Genomic DNA, 25,489 nt, shown 5'->3' with positions numbered 1-25,489 from the left:
TGACTAGGAAGGAAATTGTGGCTGGTATTCACAAGGCTGAGAACCAGGGATGTGCAGAGGGACACCATACGTTGCATTCGGGATTTGTTTTCGTCGGGGGGCAGATACGTTGCATTTGGAAGGGGGGCCACCGATACGTTCATGCATTAATTCTTATTCGTTTCCCAGCTAAAATTGAATTAACTACAACCCCTCACCCGCCTGACCCCCCCCCCCCCCCCAAGACTTACCAAAACTCCCTGGTGGTCCAGCGGGGGGTCCGGGAGCCATCTCCTGCACTCATGCCCTCGGCTGCCGGTATTCAAAATGGCGCCGATAGCCTTTGACCTTACTATGTCAGAGGGGCTACCGGTGCCATTGGTCAGCCCCTGTCACATGGTAGGAGCAATGCATGGCCTGCGCCATCTTGTGCTCCTACCATGTGTCAGGGGCAGCTCTACTGCCTCAACCTTTATCCCCTTACAGGGAAATTTAGATTTCACAGCAGAAGACCAAGTTAAAACGTTTCACACTTGGGCCAGTTTGGGTATCACTAGACTTTGTCATGGGATGGGTTATGTACGTTACAGTAAATACCCTTAATATAAGGCTTCAGGGTAACCTGCACGGAGCAGCAGTTACTACCTTAAGAAACTTGCTGGGCAGACTGGAAGGACGGTTTGATCTTTTTCTGCCGTTACTATGCAACAGTGCGGAGATACTGTGCTTTCAACCGTTACAAGAGCAGTACCAACTGAGTAGAAGAGACATTTTTGCTTACTTGCAACTGAAACATTATGTACACTCTCTCAATCCCTCACAAATTGTCTTATAACAAGAAGCAACTCAAACTGAGGAGTTTTTCTTAGTGGAAGAGTTGGAATAGGTTACCATCGGCACTTTACAAATCCCTTCATAAGGTGTCCTTACGGGATTGTTGTGCAGATTTGCTAACTTCATGGCAGAGAGTTGGATCTGATTCCCACCACTCCGGGCTTGCAGGGCTGCTTCAATAGAATTAGGCAACTGAGTAGTAGTCAGGCTCTAAGAGAGAGATGTATTTCAAATTTTTGCTTCAGTCTTAGCACACAGGGCTGGAATAACAGAGTCCGATGCTTGTTTGAAGTATATAGTGATCCCTGGCTCCCTCTCCCATGTCTTTTGAACAGCTGCATGTTATAAAATCCGGGGTCGGTGCGCGCGTACTTCAAATAAATTTTCCAATGAAAATGCTTTTCTTAAGTTCCTTATAAATATATTGCACTTGCAGGGTATGAGCATGTGTATGTATATATATATATATATATATATATATATATATATATATATATATATACACACACACACACAAGATAATTACATCTCATCTTATTTTTTTGCAAAATATGGTCAGGGAAAACAATATCACAGGTAGGTTCATACTGGAATAGTTAATAAACTGCTTTCCCTAACTGCATTACAGCAGCTCATTAATTATTAATTTGAAAAACAATTTTGCACATAAAAAAGTACATGTGAAAATGTTGTTCTTTGCAATGGCAAACATTGCATATGATGCTTGCAAGCTAAAATGTAAATAGTGTGCATTGTCCCAAATAATGCACACTATTTGGGGTTTTAGCATACCAAGCGCGATTCAAGTTTTCACTCAATAATACATCAGCATTCTTGAAAAGAAATGGAAAGGTTAGTGGTGGCATTGCCACAGTAGAAACAGTAAATAGGGATGGGGGGGTTGGGGGGGGGAGACCTCAGCTTCCTGCCAACTTGCAAAATTTGCAGATGAATTTTCACAAGAGTTACACAGGTAAATGTAACATACTAGCGTAGCAATTTTCAAAAGCCATTTACCCGCATGAAGTGCACTTACATGAGAATATCCTATGGACAAATCATTGGCATATATTGTAGCAATTTTCAAAAGCCCATTACATGGATAAAGTGCATTTACACACTTAAAACCCAGTTTTACGCATGTAAATGCTTTTGGAAATCAGGCCCTATGTATACAACAGTAGTGCACACCCACTGGAAAAATTGAGAGAGGACATTGGCTGGTTAGCAGAAAAAGTAGTACAGTTATATAAATACAAAGATTCTTTGCTTAGTTACAGCCAAATACGTAACTACTAATTTTCTGAGGTCTGACACTTCCTACTTCTGCTGCAAAACCAACTGAAATTTATAGTAATAATACATCAGCCCATGTAACACTTTGGTTTGATAGCAGCTAGCTCCCTCTAGTGATAACCAACTTAAATGATTTTGTTTGGGAGAAATTAACAAATCTGCATTTGGTAATACGCCGTGACAGTGCAAAACAAGTTCTTGTATTCATAAAACTTTTGGCCCCGTAATCCATACATTCCTTATGAAGAAAACACGGTCTTCATGTGACTTTATGGCTGATATAAGAGGCCTGTAACTCCCATGCAGAGAAATCCTAAGAACTTAATCAGAAGCTCTTTAAAGGAAGTGTTCGCCACTTTAAAACGTTCCCCTGGATTATTAGTGAAGGTAGGATTGGTTCCCTGAAAACAAGCAAGATGCAGATTTGCTTACAGTAAAGTCTCACATGATGGATCCAGCAATGGGCACACAACATAAATCTTCTGGCACATGAATGCTCACAGATCAGTCTAGAAAGCTTTCAGGAACAGACTGTATGTTATGTAGAGTACTTTATGTTCATTCTGTGACCTTTCAAAGCCACTTATCCAGAGGGCCATACATCAAAAAGATCTTCTCCATATCGTTTGCCTCCATAGATATTAGTATAAGCCTCAAGCGAGGGAAAGGCATTTTTCAAAAGCCATTCACTCAGGTGAGTACCAATTTACCCTGGTTAAAAGGCTTTTGAAAACTGCTTTCCTTCCATGTGGCTAAAAGTACAGGCATTGTTCCACACTACACACCCACACATTTACCCACAAAGTGCAAAGGCCATTCGGGGGACGGGGGCGGATGCTAGGTCAGGGGAGGGAATAATGCACAAAGTTTTCCATCAGCAAAAACCATGATGATCCATGCCTTCAGATGACCCTGAAAGCAGCCTTTTTGTGTTTGGTACTTAATCACAGAACTCAGGACAATGAAAGTGCAATTTTTACAAGCTTTTCCAAATTATAACTTTTGTAAAATAAAAGAACTGCTCGAGACCAATATTCATTAAGCCATTTAGTGAACTAACAGGCCGATACAGTAAGGTGCGGTAGAAAGAGGTGCGTTAGTGCCGCTATACAGCGCCTATACAGTATCCTGGGTGTGCTGGTACCTGTCATTTCAAATGACATTTGAAATGACAGGTACCAGGAAGTGGATCCCAACTTTAAGCAAAAGAAAACCTAAAAACCTAAAATCCAACGCACCGGGAAAGCCACTCTTCAGATCGCGACTAATCCCATCCCCCAGCCCCCGCTCACCTGCCCTGGCCGCGTCTATCGGTGCCGGTCTCCGGGGCAGCCCCAGTCCTCTCTCCCATCCTCCCGGGGGCAGCTGGCGGCGAGAGCGAGAGCAGCCCGGGGCGGATCGCGAGGCGGCTTCCAGCTGCCCTCGCCGGCGATGGTGAATGGGCGCACGCCGTGACCTCTGACCTCCAGCCGGGCGCTCAGGTCACGGCGTGCATTCATGCACCCTCGCCGGCGGGGGCTGCTGGAAGCCGCCTCGCGATCCGCCCCAGGCTGCTCTCGCTTTCACCGCCGGCTGCCCCCGGGGGGATGGGAGAGAGGACTGGGGCTGCCTCGGAGACCGGCACCCATAGACGCGGCCAGGGTAGGTGAGCGGAGACTGGGGGATGGGATTAGTCGCGATCTGAAGAGTGGCTTTCCCGGCGCGTTGGATTTTAGGTTGGGCAGGCAAGAGTTTAGGTTATGCTTGGAAACAGGTCCTTCCTTCCTGCTCCGGAGCTGTCAGCGCACCCGCACGGGAGACCGGCACCATGGACGCGACCAGGGTAGGTGAGCGGGGGCTGGGGGAAAGTTTGCCCGATCCTGTCTCTTGTCCCGGGGGGTGAGGGGGTCGTTTGCCCATGAAATTTCGTCTCTCTGACCTGATGCTCCACACTAAAGCAGGGGTAAAGGTAGGCGGTAAGTTAGCAGGTTAAACACGCGGCAAAACTGCAGGTTAAAAAAGTGATAATTGGGGTGCACGCTACTGTATGGGAGGGAATAGCTAATCCGATCGTTTGCATCTCATATACATGCCGCGGTGGGAAAGGGTTTCCTGTTGATTTAAAGAAGCGGTAAGGATGGGTTAAAAGGGATAGTGAATTGCGGGTTGGACTAACGTGGCCAAATTGTGAGTAGAAAGCAGGTTAACCGCGGCCGCACTTTACTGTATCGGCCTGTAAGTTATCCAGCTAGAGTGAGCTGGATAACTTTTCCTGTACATTTAGTGGGATAAACATCCCACTGAATATACTTGCTTCAAGTTATCTGGCTACATGTAGCCAGATAACTTAAAATCTAACCAGCTATGTTTGAATATAGACTGGTAGATTGTTAAGTTATCTGGTCTTGTGTGGCCAGATAACTAGCTACTTAACTGGATTCCTCAAAGAAATCCGGTTAAGTAGAGATCTGTAAAAAGAAAACAATATATATATGTAAAAGGGCATGTGGCCCATTTCTTCCTATCCTGTACAAAATTATAAATGAGACCCTGTTGGCCTTCCATCTACCCTCCCCCAAACTCAATAAAGTATATTTAAATGCCCTAGGCCCACCAACCCTGTTAGCTATTTAGAGAAATTGTAAATCTTCCTTTCCTCCCAGACCCTCCCACCTATTCATGGTTTAAAATGTGGTCAGTCAATTCCCCCCGACCCCTCCTCCATCCCCCCACATTGTTAAATGTTAGATTCAGCTCTGGAAGCATAAATAGTGCACAACAATCACCCTCCCTAATACCTGAAAAGTACAAACAATGCACAAGTAACAAACCTCTCAATGGAAAGCTGAGAGTTGTAGAACGAGGAGGTTATCATCTGGAGCTCCTAAAAGGTAGCTGAATGAAAGACATTAAAAAATATTTTTCACTACCCACAAGAAACTCGTTCTATATCTTCCTGTCCATTGAAAACAAATGTTGTTCCTCATGCACTATCACACCCCTGTCCAAATAGGATTTATCGATGCTACATAAATTTAAAATACAATTTAAAAAAAACAAACTTTTGGAACCTGCAAGTGCTCTTTAGCCATTTCAGAACTATACTATAGATCAGGCTTTCCAAATTGGGGGCTGGCAACCCAAATGGGGTCAAAACATTCAGCTAGGTTCAAAGTGCCTCAAATGGCAGCATTCTTTAGGCACCAGCAGCGTTAGTGGTGGAAGTCAGCATGGGGCCTGTGAGCCAGCATGAACTTACAGGTCCTGCGGTGATCCTGCTCTTGCATGAGTTTCTGCGGTAACAGGAAGCCCTGATTAGGGTCAGTTCTGGGCCTGTGAGCTGACTTTCATTACTAATGCTGTTGCTGCTTCCAGATCATCGTCTGCCTTCGGTCCAGCCATATGGGGAGGATCATGGGAGGGGAGAGCTGAGCATGGACTGGCTGAACTTGCCATGGCTCTTCTCTCCTCACCCACTACTGAACCTAGCCAAGAGAAAAAGGTTGCCCATCGTCAGTCTTCCCTCTTTTCATCAGCTGTCATCCACCTTTGGCTTAGGCTCCAAACAAAATGTTGTTACTGACCCTGGCCAGGGGAATGTTTAGAGAAGGGGCTGTCTGAAGAGAGTGATCAGATGCAGGAGGAGTTTGAGGACTGGATCCGCTGGAGAGTGATTGGCTGTGGAGGATGTGAGAGGGAGAATGAAAGAAGATTGATTGGGGATGTAAGAAGAGTTGGAGATAAGGGGGGACAGCTGGGAGCATGTGAAAGAAAGGTTGATAAGGAGGAGGGAAGGATAAGAGGTGATGGAGGATGGGGGATTAGTGAGGAGGGAACAGGAGATGACAGAGGATCAGTTAGGGGTTATATGAAGGGCTTGGGTGTGAAAGGGATGCAAAAAAAAAAAGCTGAAGGGGTTGAAAGAGATGATGGACTGGGAGATGAGAGGATAATAAGAGGGTATCTGCTGGGGGGCAAAGTTTGAGAGAGGATGCTGGGGGGAGGAACGTCTAAGAAGAGGTTGAGGGAAAGGATCTACTAAAGAGAGTGGAGAGTGAGAGGGGAAAGGCTGATGTGCAGGGAGTCTAGGAACTTTTGATGCCTCCCAGGCTGTGACCCACGTCTCTAGGCTCTTGCCAAATAGAAGTCTGCCCTTGAAGGGATGCATGAGCAGCTGACTCAAAAGTTGAATCCACAGACCAACTCCACAGCCACACAAATGTCTGGCTGCTATGCTAGAAGCCATGCTCATAGCCAAGGTCTGAACTAATAAAAAATGCATTTGCCCAAAGGCGCCCCCCTCCCCGCCCCCACCTCACTTCCAGTTGCACTGCCTTCTTCAGGTTTGAAACATTGCTTTCCTGCAAAGACTCCCGATTACGATGAGACAAGTGCAAACCAGCTTTAGTCACATGCTGCCACTTGGAGACATACTAGCCCAGGGGTGGCCACTTCCGGTCCTTAAGTGGTACAAACAGACCTGGTTTTCAGGTTATCCATAATGAATAAGCATGAGATAGATTTGCATATGTTGGAGCAGTGCATAAAAATGTCTTATGCATATTCACTGTGGATATCCTGGAAGAAAAAAAAAATCAGACCTGGTTGGGGCACTGAGAACTAGAGTTGGCCATCCCTGTACAAGCCCTATGAAAGGCGTTTGAGAACTGCCTCTATTCTTTTCTATCCTGTTTTTATCTTAGAGCGGTGGTTCTTAACACAGTCCTTAGGGCATACATAGCCAGTCAGGTTTTCAGGATATCTACAATGAATATGCATGAGATAGATTTGCATGCACTGTCTCCATTGTGTACACCTCTCTCCTACATATTCATCGTGGATATCCTGAAAACCTGACTGGCTAGTTATGCCTTGAAGATTGTGTTAAAACCCTTGTCTTGAGTGCTGCACCACCCTCCAGAGGAATTGTAATTCTCAAATCACTGCACAAGCCAGTGAATCCACCTCAGGAAAATGTAAGTGTCCTGCTTCTTGGGAGATAAGGGGAGACAGTCTCATCTTTCTTCTTTTTTTGGCAAGCAAACCCCTTTAAAACTGGATTCAGGAGAATCCTGTTCCAAAAAATTCCTTGAGTGACTAGAGCAACAGCAACCCCACACTAGTTTCCAAATACTAATCAAAATGGGATCTTGTAAGATCTTGGGACCTTCCTCCATTGTTCCCTCAGAAATGTACTGCACCCATAAGGAATGGAAAGTTAAGAACAGCTCTTCTTCATGAAACACACTGACCATAGCAGAGCTGTCTTCCCCTGCAGGAGAACTCTCAAGTCCCCCACTGGCGCTCTCCTTTAAGACATTTAGGGCTAAGGAGAACCACTAACTTACAGTACTTTTTTTTTTGTTCTACTTGCTCATCCTCAGTACCTGAAATCTCAGGATTGTTCCTCTGGGAAAGTGAAAATCTACAATAGGGAACAGAGGCTGTGGTCTATCCCAAAAAGAATGCCTATTGCAGACATCTTAAAAAGGTCCACAGAAATGCTGACAAAAGATGCAGAGGAGACTGACATCAGGGAGAGTAAACTGCCACTCTAAAAATCAGCAGCTAATGCAGCCCTAGAGGAACAGGCAGTAGGCTCCTGCAGGGTGGAAGGCAGAATTCAAACCTCTTGCTGTGCATACAAAATGGTTACTGGACAAGTCACTGGCAGGACCCAACCATGTCACCAGCCCCACTGGAACAGTCCCCCCTCCAGAAGATATACCTTCTGCTCCCCGAATTTCTCTCTTTGCACAAGTGTGAGTCAACGGACCTCTTCTCCCCTCCACGTGTACAGAGCATTGGCTTTCCTCCCTGCTTCAGAGGACATATCTGCTTCACTGTGTAAAACAAAACACCCAAGAATTGAAAAAGAGAAGCCTGATTTTTTTTTTTTAAACTGCGATGCTGGCTGAAGCATTGGTGAACACAGAGCCTCTCAAAAGCAACACACCATCCTATACAGAAATCCTGCTTTTTAATGAAATTTAGCAAGGCAGAGGGAGAATCAGAAAATAACTCAGGTTTGTTTCCTGTCTCTTCATTTATTTTGAGATCCACTCAGAGAAGAGAGGGAAAAGGAGAGGAAACAGTAACAGAATGAAATGTGGAGCCCAAACCAAATGCTTGGAAGCCCCCCCCCCCCAATTAAAGGCCATCGGCAACTTAGGGAAAAAGTACAAGGCTTTCATCACAGCAGCTGCCCTGCCCATCCTTTTCAAATGCCTAACTAGGCCTTATCTCAGAGGTGGGATGTGCTCTCCTACCATCTGCTGGAGAGAGAAAATACTAGCAGGCTGAGAGCAGCAGAGAAGCCTATGTAAGGTGACAGCAGCAAGCCTGTTAATCTCTGCCTCCATCTACTGGTTGGACATAACCCATGCATTTGGACTGGTCTGGATGAAGTAGTCATCAGGTTTTATTTGAGCCAGTCAATTAGCAGGTTTAAAAGTATATAAATAAGTTCAGTAATACCTCTCTTACAAAATAGCAACCTTTGCGCATAATTCTGAACCACACCCAGGTACAGCACTAGCCCCACATACTTGCAAAATAGAAAACACCTCATCTTCTTGATGTTTATAAAATAGCATGAACATGCTATTTTTATGCAAAATCCCTTTGAAAATTCACTGTGTGAGCAATGCAAGGAATGAAGAGCATAGGTGTGAAATAAAAAAAAGAGTAGCATTTTCTTATATTTTGAGATAGTGGCATGGGAGAAGGAAGACAGAAAGCAGTCTATGAGGCCAGCATGCTGTCAGGGACTGACCGGGGCATAGGCTGTTATGGAGCAACACCACATACTTCAAGTGGCAAACCTAGGATCAGGTACCGCAATACAGAAGGTCGAGTCAGACCCAACAATCCTAGGTTCCCAACATAAGAACATGCCATACTGGGTCAAACCAAGGTCCATCAAGCCCAGCATCCTGTTCCCAACAGTGGCCAATCCAGGCATTAAGAACCTGGCAAGTACCCAAAACTAAGTCTAGTCCATGTTACCGTTGCTAGTAATAGTAGAGCAGTGGCTATTTTCTAAGTCAACTTAATTAAAAACAGGTAATGGACTTCTCCTCCAAGAACTTATCCAATCCTTTTTTAAACACAGCTATACTATCTGAACTAACCGCATCCTCTGGCAACAAATTCCAGAGTTTAATTGTGCATTGAGTGAAGAAGAACTCTCTCAGATTAGTTTTAAATGTGCCACATGCTAACTTCATGGAGTGCCCCCTAGTCTTTCTATTATCTGAAAGACTAAATAATCGATTCACATCTACCCGTTCTAGATCTCTCAGGATTTTAAACACCTCTATCATATCCCCCCTCAGCCGTCTCTTCTCCAAGCTGAAAAGTCCTAACCTCTTTAGTCTTTCCTCATAGGGGAGCTGTTCCATTCCCCTTATCTGCTATATCTTTTGAAGCTTTTGATACGGTCCCACCCAGGAGGCTTGTGAATAAAATGAGAAGCTTAGGAGTGAGTGCCAAGGTGGTGGCCTGGATTGCAAACTGGTTGACAGACAGAAGACAATAATGTGTGATGGTAAATGGAACTACACTGAAGAGAGAGCGGTGTTAAGCAGAGTGCCACAAGGATCAGTGTTGGGACCAGTCCTGTTGAATATCTTTGTGAGCGACATTGTGGACGGGATAGAAGGTAAGGTTTGTCTTTTTGCGGATGATACTAAGATCTGCAACAGAGTGGTCATGCCAGAAGAAGTGGAGAGAATGACACAGGATTTAAGGAAGCTGGAAGAGTGGTCAAAGATATGGTAGCTGAGATTCAATGCCAAGAAGTGCAGTCATGCATATGGGGTGTGGAAATCTGAAAGAACTGTATTTGATGGGGGTGAAGAGCTGATGTGCACGGAACAGGAGTGAGACCTTGGGGTGATAGTGTCCAACGATCTGAAGTCAGCAAAACAATGTGACAAGGAGATCGCTAAAGCTAGAAGAATGCTGGGCTGCATAGAGAGAGGAATATCTAGTAAGAGAAAGGAAGTGATGATCCCCTTTGTCCAGGGCCTTGGTGAGGCTTCACCTGGAATACTGTGTTCAGTTCTGGAGACCATATCTCCAAAGGGACAGAGACAGGATGGAGGCGGTCCAGAGAAGGGCGATCAAAAAGGTGGATGGTCTTCAGAAAATGACTTATGAGGAGAGACTGAAGAACCTAAATATGTATACCCTGGAGGAGAGGAGGAGCAGGGGTGATATGATACAGACTTTCAGATACTTGAAAGGATTTAATGATCCATGGTCAACAACAAACCTTTTCCGTTGGAAAAAAATCAGTAGAACTAGGTCACGATTTGAAACTCAAGGGAGGAAGACTCAGAACCAATGTCAGGAAGTATTTCTTAACGGAGATGGTGGTGGATGCCTGGAATGCCCTTCCAGAGGAAGTGGTGAAGACTAAAACTGTGAAGGATTTCAAAGGGGAATTTGATAAACACTGTGGATCCATAAAGGCTAGAGGATGGGAATTAAGAGAAGAGCCAGGGGGGTGGTTTGCTGGAATGGGGGCTACTACCCGGTGATTAATACCGTTACTCAATAAGCCTTCACACGGTTAATGCAACTCCAACATCTTCAACAGCAAGGGGAAATGTGGAAAAGAGGATTTGCATTCAGAGAACAACCAACAAGGACTGAACTACACTCTGGGTAAACAAATATATGCGGGGGGGGGGGGGGGGGGGGGGGGGGGGTAGCTTGCTTATTGCGGCGGTTACTACCCTAAACCAATTAAGCCAGATACTTCATTTTGAATGCATATACAGCATTGCTCTCTGCTTCAACAGCAGGGGGACATGTGGAAAAGAGGATTTACATTTAGACAACATCCAACAAGGCATTGGTCTGTGCAGTCTGGGTAAACAAGCATCAGGGTAACTTGCTTGATGTGGCAGTTACTACCCTTAACCATTAAGCCTTATGCTTCACCTTTGATGGAACTCCAACATTACTCTCTGCATCAATGGCAGGGGGTGGCAGGAAATTCGAATCAAAGTTACCAACAAGGGCCCTGAACTTGGTAGTCGGTGAAACATAAGTATGGGAAAATAAGTGTGGGAGCTTGCTGGGCAGACTAGATGGGCAGTTTGGTCTTTTTCTGCCATCATTTCTATGTTTCTATACATTACCCCAAAAAAATTAGCATAATATAGTTTTTCCCCAACCTTTTTAAGCCCAAAACACACCTACATTCACAAAAATGTCTTGTGGTGCACCACCCTCCATGATCAGGCAGTGAGGATGGAGTACATGGAGAGGATTCATATGGCCAAAAGAAGAGCGAGGGAAGCATTTAAAGCCCCAAGAGCATCTCTTTCAAATTTTAAAACTAAGGGAGAGAGGGAGTAGAGACACATATGAACATATAACAATGGACCAGCTTCCTCTATGTACAAGTGCAGGAGAAGGCAGAAGTAATGTGCATCAGGCAACTGCCTCAGTTCATTACATTAACTACTGTGCATGGCTGCCAAAGCTCCTCCACTGCTACTGCTCCCAACCCTCAGAGTGAATTGCATCAGTACATCAGACAGCTCAAAATAGAGAAGATGCGGAGGTAATGTATGCTGTACAAAGCAGGGCCCAACTATCCATGCCCATTAATTACCACACTCCAGGGCTCATGCTCTAGCTAGGAAGAAGAGGCATGCATGATTACAAATGTTATCAGAAAGGAGCTCCTACATGTTTAAGACCCTTTGCTGGTATCCTTTGTTGCTGCAAGGTGCTGGTCTGGCTTCAAGTATCAGGAAGTGGTGAATTTTCTGTAGCACACCTGATCAGGTCTGAAGGCACACTGGTTGGAAAACAATGGCATATGTGCAACTAGGCCACAGTGCTGTGGTGATGGAAATCTGGGTTCGAGTTCCCTGTTAGCTGTGTAGTTACTTGTATTTCCACTAGGAAATAACATGATTCCACAGTTTAAACATTTCTGTAAATTAAGCAAGCCAATTCTTTTATGACTAGAGATCAGATTACTGTAGTTCAGGCCTTTCTCTTATCTCATTTAGACTATTGTAATAGCTTATCAATTACAATCTCAAACATACATTCATTGTTTACAGCTCATGCAGATGTTGTAGGTATAGCATACAGGGCTTTAATAAAGCAAGCACAAAGCAAACATAACTAGATCCTGGCTTACCTTATACAGGGGAAAAACAAAAGATAAAGGGCAACTTCCTTAAGAAATAAACAAGGTTTTAGGTTCACACACAACTCCAAACAATTTCAAGATACATTCAGAGTTCAAATCAGGAGATAGGAGGGTGCCGATAAGAAATGGCTGAACACAGGAAAAAGGAAGCTTAATCTCATCTCATTGTGCCAGCAGCTCGACTGCTTGCTTAGGGTTTAAACAGGGTGGATGTGAGGGGTAGGTTTCCCTTTGGCTCAATGAAGGCTTCTCTGGGTGTGTCCAAGCACTCAATAGTGGAAGGATAGGAATAGTGCCAGTCTCCTAGATCTCCATAACTACTGCAGATCCACCTGGAAAGAGTCCTGGCCTGCTATCCCTGTGGCCACCAGTCTGAGACCTGCTGATCCTGCCATGTGCCTAATAAAACTCTCCAATGGCAAAATGATGAACATTTCTACCACAGCTGATTGGGTTGTTTGAGATTAAATTGAATTGACAGAGCCTAGAGCATGGGTTATTGTTAAGGTAAAGAGTTAATAATTAGCACTTAAGCAGAATCCAGCTTGTAGCCCCATTAGATTAATTGGGAAATTATGTATATATAAAATAGCATTTGTACACCAGTGTATTAGATAAATGTGCAGCTAACATTTCTATCAGTCTAGTCCAAGAGATGTGTTACCTATTCCTGAGCTTCACAAGTAGTTTAGATGAAGAAATTATATTCTCTACATAAAGTTACACCTTCCTCTACAGAAGAGAACAAAATCCAGAGAAAACATCCGACAAGAATGCCTTACCACTTTTGCTATCAGAGGAAACTACCAAAACATGCGAAATATCAAATTAATTTTTAGAATAAAAATATTTCCATGCTTAGATTGCTTCCCTTTTAAAATGTGTTTACACTACCATTTATTTCCAAATAACACACTTTTACAGAAACAAGAGGATCTCACGAGCAGTATAAGGAAGACATTCAAGGGCCGATACATTCATCACATTTTGCACATGCATAGACTCCAACTTAAATAAAGAGGATTCTAGTAAGACTGAACTAACAATGCACTTCACAGAAAGTCAACATCTGCCACAAGAAGAAAGAGCATGAGAGAGACAAACAGGAAATGGAGCTAGGAGACAAGCGATTAGGGTTAGAAAGAAAGAAAAATAGAATACAACATCCACGGTCACTTGTTTATTTTAATCTCACACAAACTTTGAAAAGAAAGAGGGCTTTGTTTCATACAGATACTGGAAACCGGCTGTGCCTTAATGCTTGATACAATGCAAGTTTTGAACTTTACAACTATAAAACTTTATATTCATCACCAAATGGTAGAAAACCCTTGTTTTGTTCCAAATATAAACATATAAATTAGACAGGGATTTTGCTGTTTTACCCTTTTAAGTAACGAAAACAAGACTACATAATTCAGATCAGCATTCTTATGGACATTTTTTGGTTTAGAAATAGTTAATAGACTGAAGATGAAAAAACCGTAGAAAAAAATTCTCTCAAAATTTTTTCGGATGAAGGTAGATCAAATTTCACCCTCTTGCCTTTAACCCCCTTCTCATCCCATGGGAAATAAGTCAACATTTACAGATAAAAAAAAAAAGTTTAACTAAGAATTTGTTTGGCTCACTGCGTGCAAACGCATGCACGCAGACGGGCCTTAATCTCATGAGCATTTCCACTTTTCATGTGTGAACACAGTGCTGTAGTTACAAAGCATCAAGAATGTTGTCAATTTTGGTGATCAGCTCCTGGCGCTTGTTCGAGTGGAGTTTCTCATTTTCTATGTAGTTGTCCTTCTTGAGCTTTCCAGCAACAAGACGCTCAGCCTCCACAGAAGACTTCAGAACCAGCTCCTTTACCTGGCCATCTAGTTTCTGAATCTCACCCACCTTTCACAAAAGGAAACAAAAAAACATTAAAAAAAAATGCTAAGACCACCCAGAGGCAAAATACTTTTTATTTTTTAAGAGTCTTCCATAGGCTTTAGAAGACACTAATTGATCACCACATTTTTTGGCACCGACTTGTCTAAACTGTATTTTGATCGGTGCAGAAAGATGAACTTTTTATGTGAACTGTACAGGTTTTTTTCTTTGCTAAATTTGATGTAATCTGATTCAAATTAAAACTTTTTGAATGTATGCAGAACAGAAATGCAAAAATCAAATCAAATATACATAATATAGGTTCAAAAGGAACAGATGTTTCAATATAATATTTTAGACAAGCTAGTAATTCCCAGAGCTATAGCATCATACATACACACTAGTGAAAGAAAAAATAGGCAAACACAAAAAATTAAAAAGTGTTCTGTAAGTGAAACAATATCTAGTAACAAAAACAAAATGAACACTAATGAACTAACTCATATCCATATACTAAAAATAAGAAAATTGGTTCTTACCAGTAGTACTATGGATCAGTCCAGAGAAGTGGGTACTGTATCCCTACCAGCAGAGGGAGTCAGAGAACCAAAACTTTGGGCACTGCCATATATACCAGAGTGCCATCTGCAGTTAGCCAGTATTGTCCTGTACCCAAGCCCATGAGCAACCTAAGAAAGAAGCGGGAGGTAGCACCAAAATCCCAGACAACCTCACCGCTCCAGACAAATTCAGAAACAACTGTGAACAATCCAACAATCATACTTCAAAGGAGCTTCGTAAGTAAACATAGGCCAACGCTAGCCAACACAGTCTTTCGGAATCAGTAGTAAGAGGTGGGCCTCTGGACTGATACTTAGTACTACTGGAATGAAAATTAGCAGGTAAGAACCAAATTTTCTTTTCCCAGTACGTACAGGATCAGTCCAGAGAAGTGGGATGTACCCAAGCCACCCTACACCGGGCAGGCACCCGAAAGACCCGCATGCAAAACCCCTCCACCGAAGGGTGAGTCTTCCACTGCCTTAACATCCAATCGGTAATGCTTAGTGAAGGTGTGAAGAGACGACCACACCGCTGCCCTGCAGATCTCCTGCGGTGACAGTAACTGACACTCCACCCAGAAGGTAGCCTGGGCTCTAGTAGAGTGAGCTCTGAGCCTGGGGTCGGCAAGCCCCCTCGGGTATATGTATGCTGAACAAATGGCTTCTCTAATCCAACAAGAGATGGTCGCCTTAGACGCCTTATCCCCCTTTTTTGGACCACAAAAGAGAACGAACAAATGGTCAGAACGGCGGAAATCACTGGTAACCTCCAGATACCGTAACAAGACGTGCCAAACATCTAAGAGATGAAGCTCCCTGTCCTGAGGAGAGTTCCGGGACCAACGCGGAAACCCCGGCAACTCCACAGTCTGATTTACGTGAAACACCGTAACCACTTTAGGAACAAAGGACGGGACAGTGCGCAACGACACCCCGATTGTCGGAAATCTGCAGAAAAGGATCTCGACACAAGAGCGCATAAAGTCTGAAATCCGCTGGGCCGAACAAATGGCCACTAAAAACACCGTCTTCAAGTCAGATCCTTCAGGGAAGATCGGCGAAGAGGCTCGTACGAAGCGTCGCAGAAAACCCGGAGCACTAAGTTCAGATTCCAGACCGGACAAACAAGTTTGACTGAAGGTTGTAAATGTCTGACCCCCTTCAAAAAATGGGCAACGTCCGGGTGCACAGCCAAGGAATAGCCATTGAACCGGCCCCATAAGGCCCCCAGAGCTGCCACCTGTACCCGGAGAGAATTGAATGCCAATCCCTTAACTAGCCCCTGCTGCAAAAAAATCCAGCACCCGAGGGACCCCGATCGATAATGGGTCGTAGTTTTGAAGGGTACACCATGACTCAAAAACCTTCCAGACCCTAACATAGGCCATAGAGGTGGCCGGTCGTCGCGCCTGCAAAAAAGAGTGGAAATGACCTGTTCGGAGTAGCCTTTTAAACGTAAACGTCGCCTCTCAAAAGCCAAGCCACGAGAGAGAAAATTGATCCTCCCGGTACGAGAAAATGGGTCCTTGTCGAAGTAGACACGGGAGATGGGCCAACGGTAATAGTCCTTCGAGAGCCAAACGCACAAGATCTGCGAACCACGGCCTGAGCGGCCATTCTGGTGCCACCAGTACCACCCTTCCTGGGTGAAGTTCTATCCGACAAAGAAGCCGACCGATGAGAGGCCAGGGAGGAAAGACATACAGAAGGATTCCTGTGGGCCACGGACACACGAGAGGGTTGATGCCCATCGAACCCTGCTCTCGACGACGACTGAAGAAACGTTCTGTCTTTGCATTTGTCTGTGTTGCCATCAAATCCAACTAAGGCACTCCCCATCTGGCACAAATGCGGTTCCACGCGTCGGCAGATAGCTCCCTCTCCCCTGGATTGAGCTGTTGTCTGCTGAGAAAATCCGCCTGAACGTTCTCCACCCCCGTGACATGGGACACGGCGATGCCCTCGAGATGATGCTCTGCCCAGGTGAACAACAGGCGTGCCTCCAGTGCCACCACGGGACTGCGTGTGCCGCCTTGTCGGTTGATGTACACCACTGTCGTCGCTTTGTCGGAGAAAACGCGCACCATTTTGCCCTGAATCCAGGGGAGGAAGGCTTGTAAAGCCAGCCGCAATGCCCTCGTCTCGAGGCGATTGATGGACCATGAGCTTTCCATCTGCGACCAGAGACCTTGAGCTGACTTCCCCCCGCACACCGCTCCCCAACCGGTGAGGCTGGCATCGGTGGAGATGATCAGCCAATTCGGGGTGTCCAAGTCCACCCCCCCCTCCGCTCCAGATTTCCGCAATACAGTCACCATGATAGATTGATTCTGGACTCCCGAAGAAGTGGCATTGGTAGATGAAATTGTTCCGACACTGGACTCCACCGAGCCAACAGTGCACGTTGTAATGGCTGCAAGTGAGCAAATGCCCAGGGAACCAATCCAGGACCTGAAGATGATGCCACACTATGGGAGACAGTCTCCATAACAGGGAGTGGACCTGGTCTTGTAACTTCATTATTCGATCCGCTGATAGAAACACTTTGCCTTGTAAGGTATCAAATCAAGCTCCCAGATAAACCAGCTCCTGAGTGGGTTCCAAGTGACTTTTCTGGACGTTGACCACCCACCCTAATGACCTCAACGTGGTCATCACCGTGTGGACTGACCTCTCGCACTCCTCTCATGACTTTGCGCGAATCAACCAGTCGTCCAGGTACGGATGTATCAAGATCCCTTCCTTCCGAAGGAATGCTACCACCACCATCACTTTCGAGAACGTTCGGGGGGGGGGGGGGGGGGGGGGGGGGACTGTGGAGAGACCAAAGGGAAGGGCTCGAAACTGAAAATGTTGTCCCAACACCTTGAAACGCAAGAATCTCTGGTGACGCAATCTGATAGGTATATGAAGATACGCCTCCGTAAGGTCCAAGGACGCCAAAAATTCTCCTTTCTGAACTGCAGCCATCACTGTGCGCAAGGTTTCCATCCGGAAACGCGGTATGCGAAGGCAGCAGTTCACCTTCTGCAGGTTGAGGATGGGGCAAAACGGGCCCTCCTTTTTGGGGACCACAAAATAAATTGAATAACGGCCCCGGCCCTGTTGCACCTCCGGAACCAGAACAAATCACTCTGAGGTCAAGGAGTCGATGCAGGGGTACCCGGACCGCCTCGCACTTGTGGCGTGAGGCCACCTGGGACTCCACAAAGACCTCCCGGACCGGACGTGAGAATTCCAAGGCATAGCTGTCCCTGATGACCAAGACCCAGCGGTCTGATGAGATCCTTGCCCATTCCGTGTAAAAGTTGGATAATCTGCCTCCGACAGCTTCTACGACGGAATGGGCGTTCGTGGCTTCATTGGGCAGCCTTGTTGACTGCGGTACCCAGGCGCCCCGAGTCTCTCCCGGGGCGCCAACCCCCGCGAAAGGACTGTTGACAACCTGGAGTCGGCTTAGAAGAGGTTGTCGTCTTATATCAACTAGTCCTGTAGCGACGGCTGTCCCGAAAACAAGATAGAGGTGGGAAGGGCTTCTTCGACGATCTTCTGTCTTCAGGTAAACTGTTGCCCTTTGATTCCGCCAACAACTTTACCAATTGGTCCAGTTCCTCCCCAAAAAGAAGCTTGCCCTTAAACGGCAGATTGCACAGCCGGGATTTTGAGGACAAATCCGCCGCCCAGTTCCGCAGCCAGAGGAGTCGTCGTGCGGAAACCATGGACACCATACTTCTCGCCGAGGTCTGCACCAAATCATAGAGAGCATCTGCTACATAAGCGGTACGGCCTCCAAATGGGCGGACTGCAACGCCCCGCTGCTGCTGGCGCCAACACTGTCCATAGTCTCCTGAACCCAACACAGGCATGCTCTCTGCATGAGGCTAGCACAGATCGCCACGCGTAAACTCAGAGCTGAGATTTCAAAGGCCCGCTTCAACTGAATCTCCAGTTTTCGATCCTGCACATCCTTCAGAGATGCCGCCCCAGTCACCGGGATTGTGGTGGTCTTAGTGACCGCTGAGACCGCAGCGTCCACCTCAGGAACCTTGAGCAAATCCAACACGTCCGTTGACAGGGGATATTAACTTCGCCATCGCTCTCTGCCAACCTTCAGTCCCACGTCAGGAGTATCCCACTCCCTGTTCACCAGCTTTTGTACTTTCTTCAGCAAAGGAAAGGAAGTAGTGGGGCCCCTAATGCCATCTAGAACTGGGTTCACCCCTTCATTGTCTGATTCCTCTTGGGAAATTTTAAGCCCTAGCACCTCCAAAACTTGAGGAATAAGAGGGCGCAGCTCATCCCGTTTAAACAGCCGGACCACACTGGGATCGTCACCCTCCGCCGACAGGACCTCCAGGTCATCAGAAACATCCGTATCCACATCCGCCTGGTCCGGATCTGTTCCCGAGACCACCCCTGTGAGTGGAGTGGCACCCGATCCCGGGCCCTGGGGAGCCTGTGCCCCCACATCTCTTGAACGGGTCTGATCCCCGGGGAGGTGACCTGAATCCGCACCCCGAGATTGTTTCTCCGGTGGGTGTCCTACGTCCCCTTGGGGTCCAGGCCGCTTGACGGGCGCACGCTGGCGTGCCAAAAACACCTCATGCATGAGTACAAATTCCTGGGAAAATCCCTTCGGCCTTCCCTCCCCCCCCCCCCCCCGAGGGGGGGGGGGGAACTGTGGGCACCGTGCCAGCACTCCCTAAGGAGTCCGCCCCTATAGGGGCTAAAACAGGAGGAGCATCCTCCACCTGTGAATCCGTATCTAGAAGACCTTGTCCCTCCGCCCGAGAGGGGCCCTCTGACCCCAAGGAGTCCCCCGACTCTGAGGCACAAGTGGAACACAGGGAATCCGCATCCAGAACCTGACCTTGTGTACGATACACGCGGCAGGCCGGAGATTTCGAGTGCGGACCCATCAGGCACTAAGAGGCGCTAAGAGGAACAAGGCTGCGAAAATCAAACCCCCGCTCGCAGCTGCGACGCAGGAAATCCAGGCCAAGACAGATCAGTCAACTACGGGGGAGAGACTGCAGTCGCGATGCGGGAAAAAACAAGAGGCAGGTCGGAGGAAGCCGGCTCCAAAAAAAACGCTGAAAAAACACTCCCCCCACAGCCCAGCCGTGCCTACCCAGAACCAAGTGAACAGGAAGGAAGAGAAGAGAAAAAAATCCGCCAAACACCTGCGGCCGTGAAAGGACCCCGCCCGGATTTGAAAACAAAACTCACCCCTGTGCCTTCGATGTCCCCCGGACCCCAGGGAGTGGAAGGACACCGTGCTACCAGCCTCCTGTCCCGGTCGTAACAGACCCGATCCCTGTGTGCTGACTCCTTACCTCCGCTCCGAAGGCAGCTGGCCAGCCTCACAGCAATGAAACAAAGCTTTTTTTTTTTTTTTTTTTTTAAATAAACTTTTCTCCATATGCTGAAGCAGGGATCGAAGGAGCAGCTGTAGCAGTGTCAGTGGGGATAAACCAGGAGTCCCTGGAATTCACCCACCAACCCGAGGCAGGTAAGACTCAGACAGGGATTCCCAATCCCCCAGACGCCCGGCTTCCACTGAGGGATGGCCCATGAAGGGCTTTAAAAATGTTTTGATTTTACATTGGTTTTCTTTTAACATTTTTTGTAGAATATCTGTTGCCTCTATGTATATCCCCTGATGAAGCCCTGTTGGGCGAAACAAAAAAGGCCTTTGTCAGGTTTCTCCGAATACAGCTATTTCTGCATTTTGGATTTCAACATTGCTTTTATCACAGAGGATTTTTCCCTCGGTTTCAATGAGATATCCAGCACTATTCGTTCTGGATACTATCAGCATAGAAGAATATTTTGATTTTTGGACTTATAACAATTTGTTTTTTTCCAATTCATTCATTAACTATATTGAAGTATTATCACGTTATACAAGTTACCTGCCATCTGAGACTGGCTGCCTGCAGTCATTCTTTGCTATCTGTACTGTGACTATCTTTTGAAAAAACTGCTCATGACTGTGTGTATGTTTTTTGATGTTTTGCAAGTTACTGTTTGAAAAAAAATGTTATAAAATAAATGCAGATTTTTAGTATATGGATATGAATTAGTTCATTAGTGTTCTTTTTGTCTTTGTTTATGTGTATATACACACATATATACATATACACACACATACTGCAGTTAATTTCTCACTTAATGTTAATTGCTATACCAATAAAGAGCAGTGGAAGCTGAGTTCTATTAGTTCCTTTCCTACCTAGAGTTCTTTAACTAAAAAAAGGACAAAGCCCAGCCGGATATCACTAGGGCTGCCAACATTTCCAGAGACCAGGTCTAGACACTTGAGGAATGGGGGGAGGGGAAGAGGGGATAAGAGACATGATGTCCCTCATGTGCATTATTTTAGACAAGCCGTTAAGCCCGTCACAACGGGCTACATTACATTTTTGTTTTCGGTCCATTTTCGAAAACAGCACCCTCCTACACTTTTTCTCCCTTATTCCCCCTTCCCCTCAGTCACTCGCCCCCTTCCCACCCCTCAGTCTTACTCACTCTCTGTCTCCCACTGCCTCCTTCCCCTCACTCTCACCTCCCTCCCCTTCCCTCAGTCACTCCCACCCTGTCTCAATCCCATCCCCTCTCCCTCAGCCCTCCTCCACTCCCTTTTTCTCTGCTCCACAACTTCTTACCCTTCCACTTACTCACATCCCTGTCTCTCACCTCTCCCTCATTCTCCCTCTCCCCTCACTCTTCCCCACCCCCTCCCTCTCTCAGTCCCTCCCTCCCACTCTGTCCCTCCCCCTCACTCAATGCCTCCCTCCCTCCCTCCCCCTCACTCCCTCAGTCCCTCCCCCTCCCCCCCTCACTCACTCCCTCAGTCCCTCCCCCTCCCCCCTCACTCAGTCCCTCCCCTCCCTCAGTCCCTCCCACTCCCTCCCTCGCTACAGGCCGCCGCTGCTCCTTGTCGTCGTTCGCTGCCGTCGCTGCCGCCCGACGCCGCCGCCACCCGCCGCCATCATCGCCGCTGCCACCCGACGCCGCCATGTTTTTTTTTTTACGCTGGCTAAGACCGACGTCCTTGCCCGCAAATGCGCAGTAGAGCTGTGCTCTACTGCGCATTTGCGGGCCGTCGGTCATGGCCCATTTATAAGGTAGATCCTGCCAGTGAACTGCATAATTATTGTAGATGTATACGCATTAAAGGGTGATAATGAATTGACAGGCTGCACACAGGCAACAGTTTCTCTTTCAGCCTCTCAGGGCAATGAAGGGGGCCACCTGCCACTAGCTGCTGCCCATTTCTTTTCTTGTGGATTATTAGGGAGTGGTGGTGGGTAGGGCAAACTTTTTCCTTTGTCCCTCTCATACACATATACATTCATTCTGTCACACACAAACACTCATGCATGCTCCCTCTCTCTTTCATACAATCTCAGGTGGTCAGAAGCATGCTGGGCAGGGAAGAGGTGAGAGAGGAGCAAACCAGAGCTGTCAGAAGAGGCAAGCAACTGCCCAGGATGCCAGGCCCACGGGGCACTAACGTACCTCACCAGGAAGCATTATAGTGGAACAAGCATTCCTTAAGCCCCTATGTGGCTGCTGGCTCAGCTGGCCAGTCATGTCATCCAAGTAAGCATTGCTTGCCCCTACCCACCCATATTACCTACATTGCCTAGGGTACTGAGGAACCCAGCAATAGGCCTGAGGGGATGCCAAGAAAAGGCCAGGAGAGGGGTACAGTCATAGGCAGAGAGGGGAAGGGAATCACTGCAGTACATTATATGCTTTTAACATTGGGTAAATTCCAAAGGTGTTAAGGGAAAAGGCATGGGTCCAGAGTGAGACCTGAGGGGGGAAGATACAGCCTATAGAGCAATTTCCCAGACACTGCAGCTGTTGGCTGGACTGAGCAAGAGATCCTGTGAGCCATTCCCTCCCTCCATGCCACCCCCCCTACCATGCTCCCCATGTGTTTCTCTTTCCTTTCCTCCCCTTTTGTATCTGTCCCCTGTTTCTGTCTCCTCTCCCCACCCTGTACCTTTGTCTGTCTGTTCTCCACCTTCTCCTCTGTGACTGTATCTGTCTTGCCTGGCTCACTGCAGCCCCTCTCTTGGGTCCTGGCCCAGTATGCCATGAAAGAGGGGGGATCAAGAGGGCATTGCTTCAGAAATCTGTGGAGCCACTGATTGCTGAGGGCTCTGCTGTCCAATCACAGCAAAAGAAAAGAGTTGGGAGCAGGAATACAACACAGCTCTCTTCTGAGAGGCTCTGACCCTGCCTGTCTCTCCCTGTAACTAGGAAACTGTGGGGGAGAGGAGGATCCTCCAGCAAAACTGGAATTTTAGCATCCAGTTGGTGCTTCTGACTGGACGCTGCACAGCATGCCTGAAAACCTGGCAGTCCGATCCAACACCGAGCAGCTGGCAATCCTAGATATCACAGATATACCTAGGCTTCAGATTGGTATAGTTTTTTTTGTTTTTTTTTTTGGTTGAAAAAGAGTTTATTCAGTAAGAAAAACAGAAATGTACAAGTATCACTGGTACAGTATAGGACAACATAATTCAACGGAAGCTAGTACATTAGAAGTTGTCTGTGTACATGCGGTAACCAACCTCCAATTCCAACAGAAAACGTAAGGAAAACTCCTTTCAACCCTTTGTAAACTGTTATCCGTGCCCCCCTCCCTCCCTTCCCCTCCCTCCCCCCCATCCCTTCTAGCTCTAACCAACAATGGTATCATTATGGTATCATGATAATATAACAGTAATAGTAATAATAAGAGACGGTATATAATATACGATATCAGACATTTCTCCTGAAAAGAAAGTTGTAAAATTGACCCTTAAGGATGACCCTTAAAGATGACCCTGAAAGAGGTATGGGAAAATAGGAATCAATGAGAATTACCCAGTAAGAAGTGTACTGTGGTAGGTAATCATCATGTCAAGTCAAGAGGGACACTTTAAGGTAAGCAATAAGATATATGAGACTGAAGTATAGTGACTAAGATGCCCCCCACCTCAACAACCCAACAAGCCCCTGCAGGCAACAAGCTATACCTCCCCCAGTCAACCGGGATCACAGACTCACTGACTCACTGGGATCCCCCATCTTGCCCGGCTCCACGAACCTTGTTTGATTCAAAAGTGATATGTAAGGTAGGGCTTCCAGGTGTCCGTTAGCAGTTTTTTCAGATTGGTATAGTTAAATAATATAAACAAAACAAAATCCATATAGCTAAGTAAAAATGAAAGACTCCTTACTTTGTCACTCATGTCAGATCCTTCAGCTTTGAGTTTGGACTGCAGAGAAGCAATCTCATTTGTAAGGCCCTTGTGCTCTGTTTCTAAGGTTTTCTTGCCACTATTCAGAGTCGAAATGTCCCTTAACTGTTTGTATTTATTCACCGCTTCATCAAAGTGGCGGTACAGTCCCAGTCTCCTGTTGACTAGTGTCAGAACTTGTTCTGTGATGCAGGCAACCTTCATCCGGGCTTCAGCAGCTGGATCCTGTAAGTAGGAAAAAGATGGTAAGCAACTTAGGAGTAGAAACAGCTCATACCCTTTCTTTGTGTGCAATCAACTGATTCTGCTGTAAATAATGCTCACATTACCACAAGGAATCCACAAAACCATTCAGCTTCCTAATGTCACATGCATTCTATTTACAGTATGGCCTCATAACACTTAAGACAAATGCAGTATTGTCTGAGAGATGGACTATTAATTCCTGGAGGAGGGGGAACAAGGGGTCATTCAAAAATAATTCAGCCTCACCTTAGTGATAGAGAAGTCCAGTCTTACATACAAAATCACTGTAAAGAACAAAATGTAAAAAGCTCCGACTACCAGAAGAGGTTCCTGGAGCATCAGTATCTTATTGAAAGTGTAGTGCACCTGAGGAAAAAAGATGTTCCGAGATCAGGAGTTAAAACATTATCAACACAAACAGAAGGCTGAAAAAAGTGCAGAACAGGTAATGAATTGCCAAAAATTAAGGTCAGAAAATCTTCATACTATGCTTCCTATTGTTACCAAAGCACTTCTTACTATCCCATCAATCAAAACAGCAAGACTAACACAAGTAAGAGAAAGAGGACTATCCTTGGTAGGACCCATACTATGGAACACCATGCCCTTGGAGTTAAGATTACAAAGTAACAACAAAACCTTTAGAAAATTTTTTTTTTAAAAACTGGCTCTTTAAACAAGCTTATCAAAAAGAGAAAGGAGAATAGTACCCAGGGGAATGCAAGGTACAAACAATTGAACAACCATGCACATAACCAAAACCAATATATGTGTAATTTTATTTTAAGCTTTTTTTTTTTTAGTTCATCAATAAAGGATGAAAGTACAATGATAAAGCTAATCTCATATCCAAAACTGTTACAATGAGAAATGGACAGGATTTATTACACTTACCAATTAATATTTGTTTACAAACTATGTTACCGAACCTTAATGGCACCTGTGTAACTTGATATACCTGAGCATCATTTTGTGCCTTACTGTAAACCATTGTGATTGTACCCACTGAACAACGGTATAGAAAAATGTTAAATAAAAAAAAATAATTAAAAATGTCAGGCTAGGCTTAGCAGGAGGCTGCCTGCCAGACTAGTAAATGTGAGAAAGGAAAAAAAAATAGTATTTCCTGTAAAAAGTATTTAAAGAATGGCTTGTGATTTCCAAACCAAACCAGACATTTGTCTATGAAAAGACAGTATAATGCCTTAGCTTAAGCTGAATAAAATGGCAGCATTTTCTTCCTCAAAGATATAAATTAAAAATGTGCATTCTGC

At 45.9% G+C, this 25,489-nt stretch overlaps 1 protein-coding gene across 1 annotated transcript in view; it reads right to left on the bottom strand.

Annotated features, from left to right (window-relative positions):
* Nucleotides 1–13,436: 13,436 nt before the first annotated feature.
* Nucleotides 13,437–25,489, bottom strand: part of RPN1 (ribophorin I) — a 37,739-nt gene continuing 25,686 nt past the window's right edge. Inside the window, exons 8-10 of the mRNA XM_029601296.1 lie at nt 24,462–24,581; nt 23,949–24,194; nt 13,437–14,164 (exon numbers count right to left, since the gene is read on the bottom strand). Coding sequence (XP_029457156.1) covers nt 13,982–14,164; nt 23,949–24,194; nt 24,462–24,581 — 549 coding nt within the window. The 3' untranslated portion in view covers nt 13,437–13,981. The remainder of the gene's footprint in view (nt 14,165–23,948; nt 24,195–24,461; nt 24,582–25,489) is intronic.

The sequence above is a fragment of the Rhinatrema bivittatum genome, chromosome 4, assembly GCF_901001135.1.
Source record: "Rhinatrema bivittatum chromosome 4, aRhiBiv1.1, whole genome shotgun sequence".
Taxonomy (NCBI): domain Eukaryota; kingdom Metazoa; phylum Chordata; class Amphibia; order Gymnophiona; family Rhinatrematidae; genus Rhinatrema; species Rhinatrema bivittatum.
The sequence above is the reverse complement of the archived record's forward strand: the minus strand, read 5'-3'. Positions and strand labels throughout refer to the sequence as shown.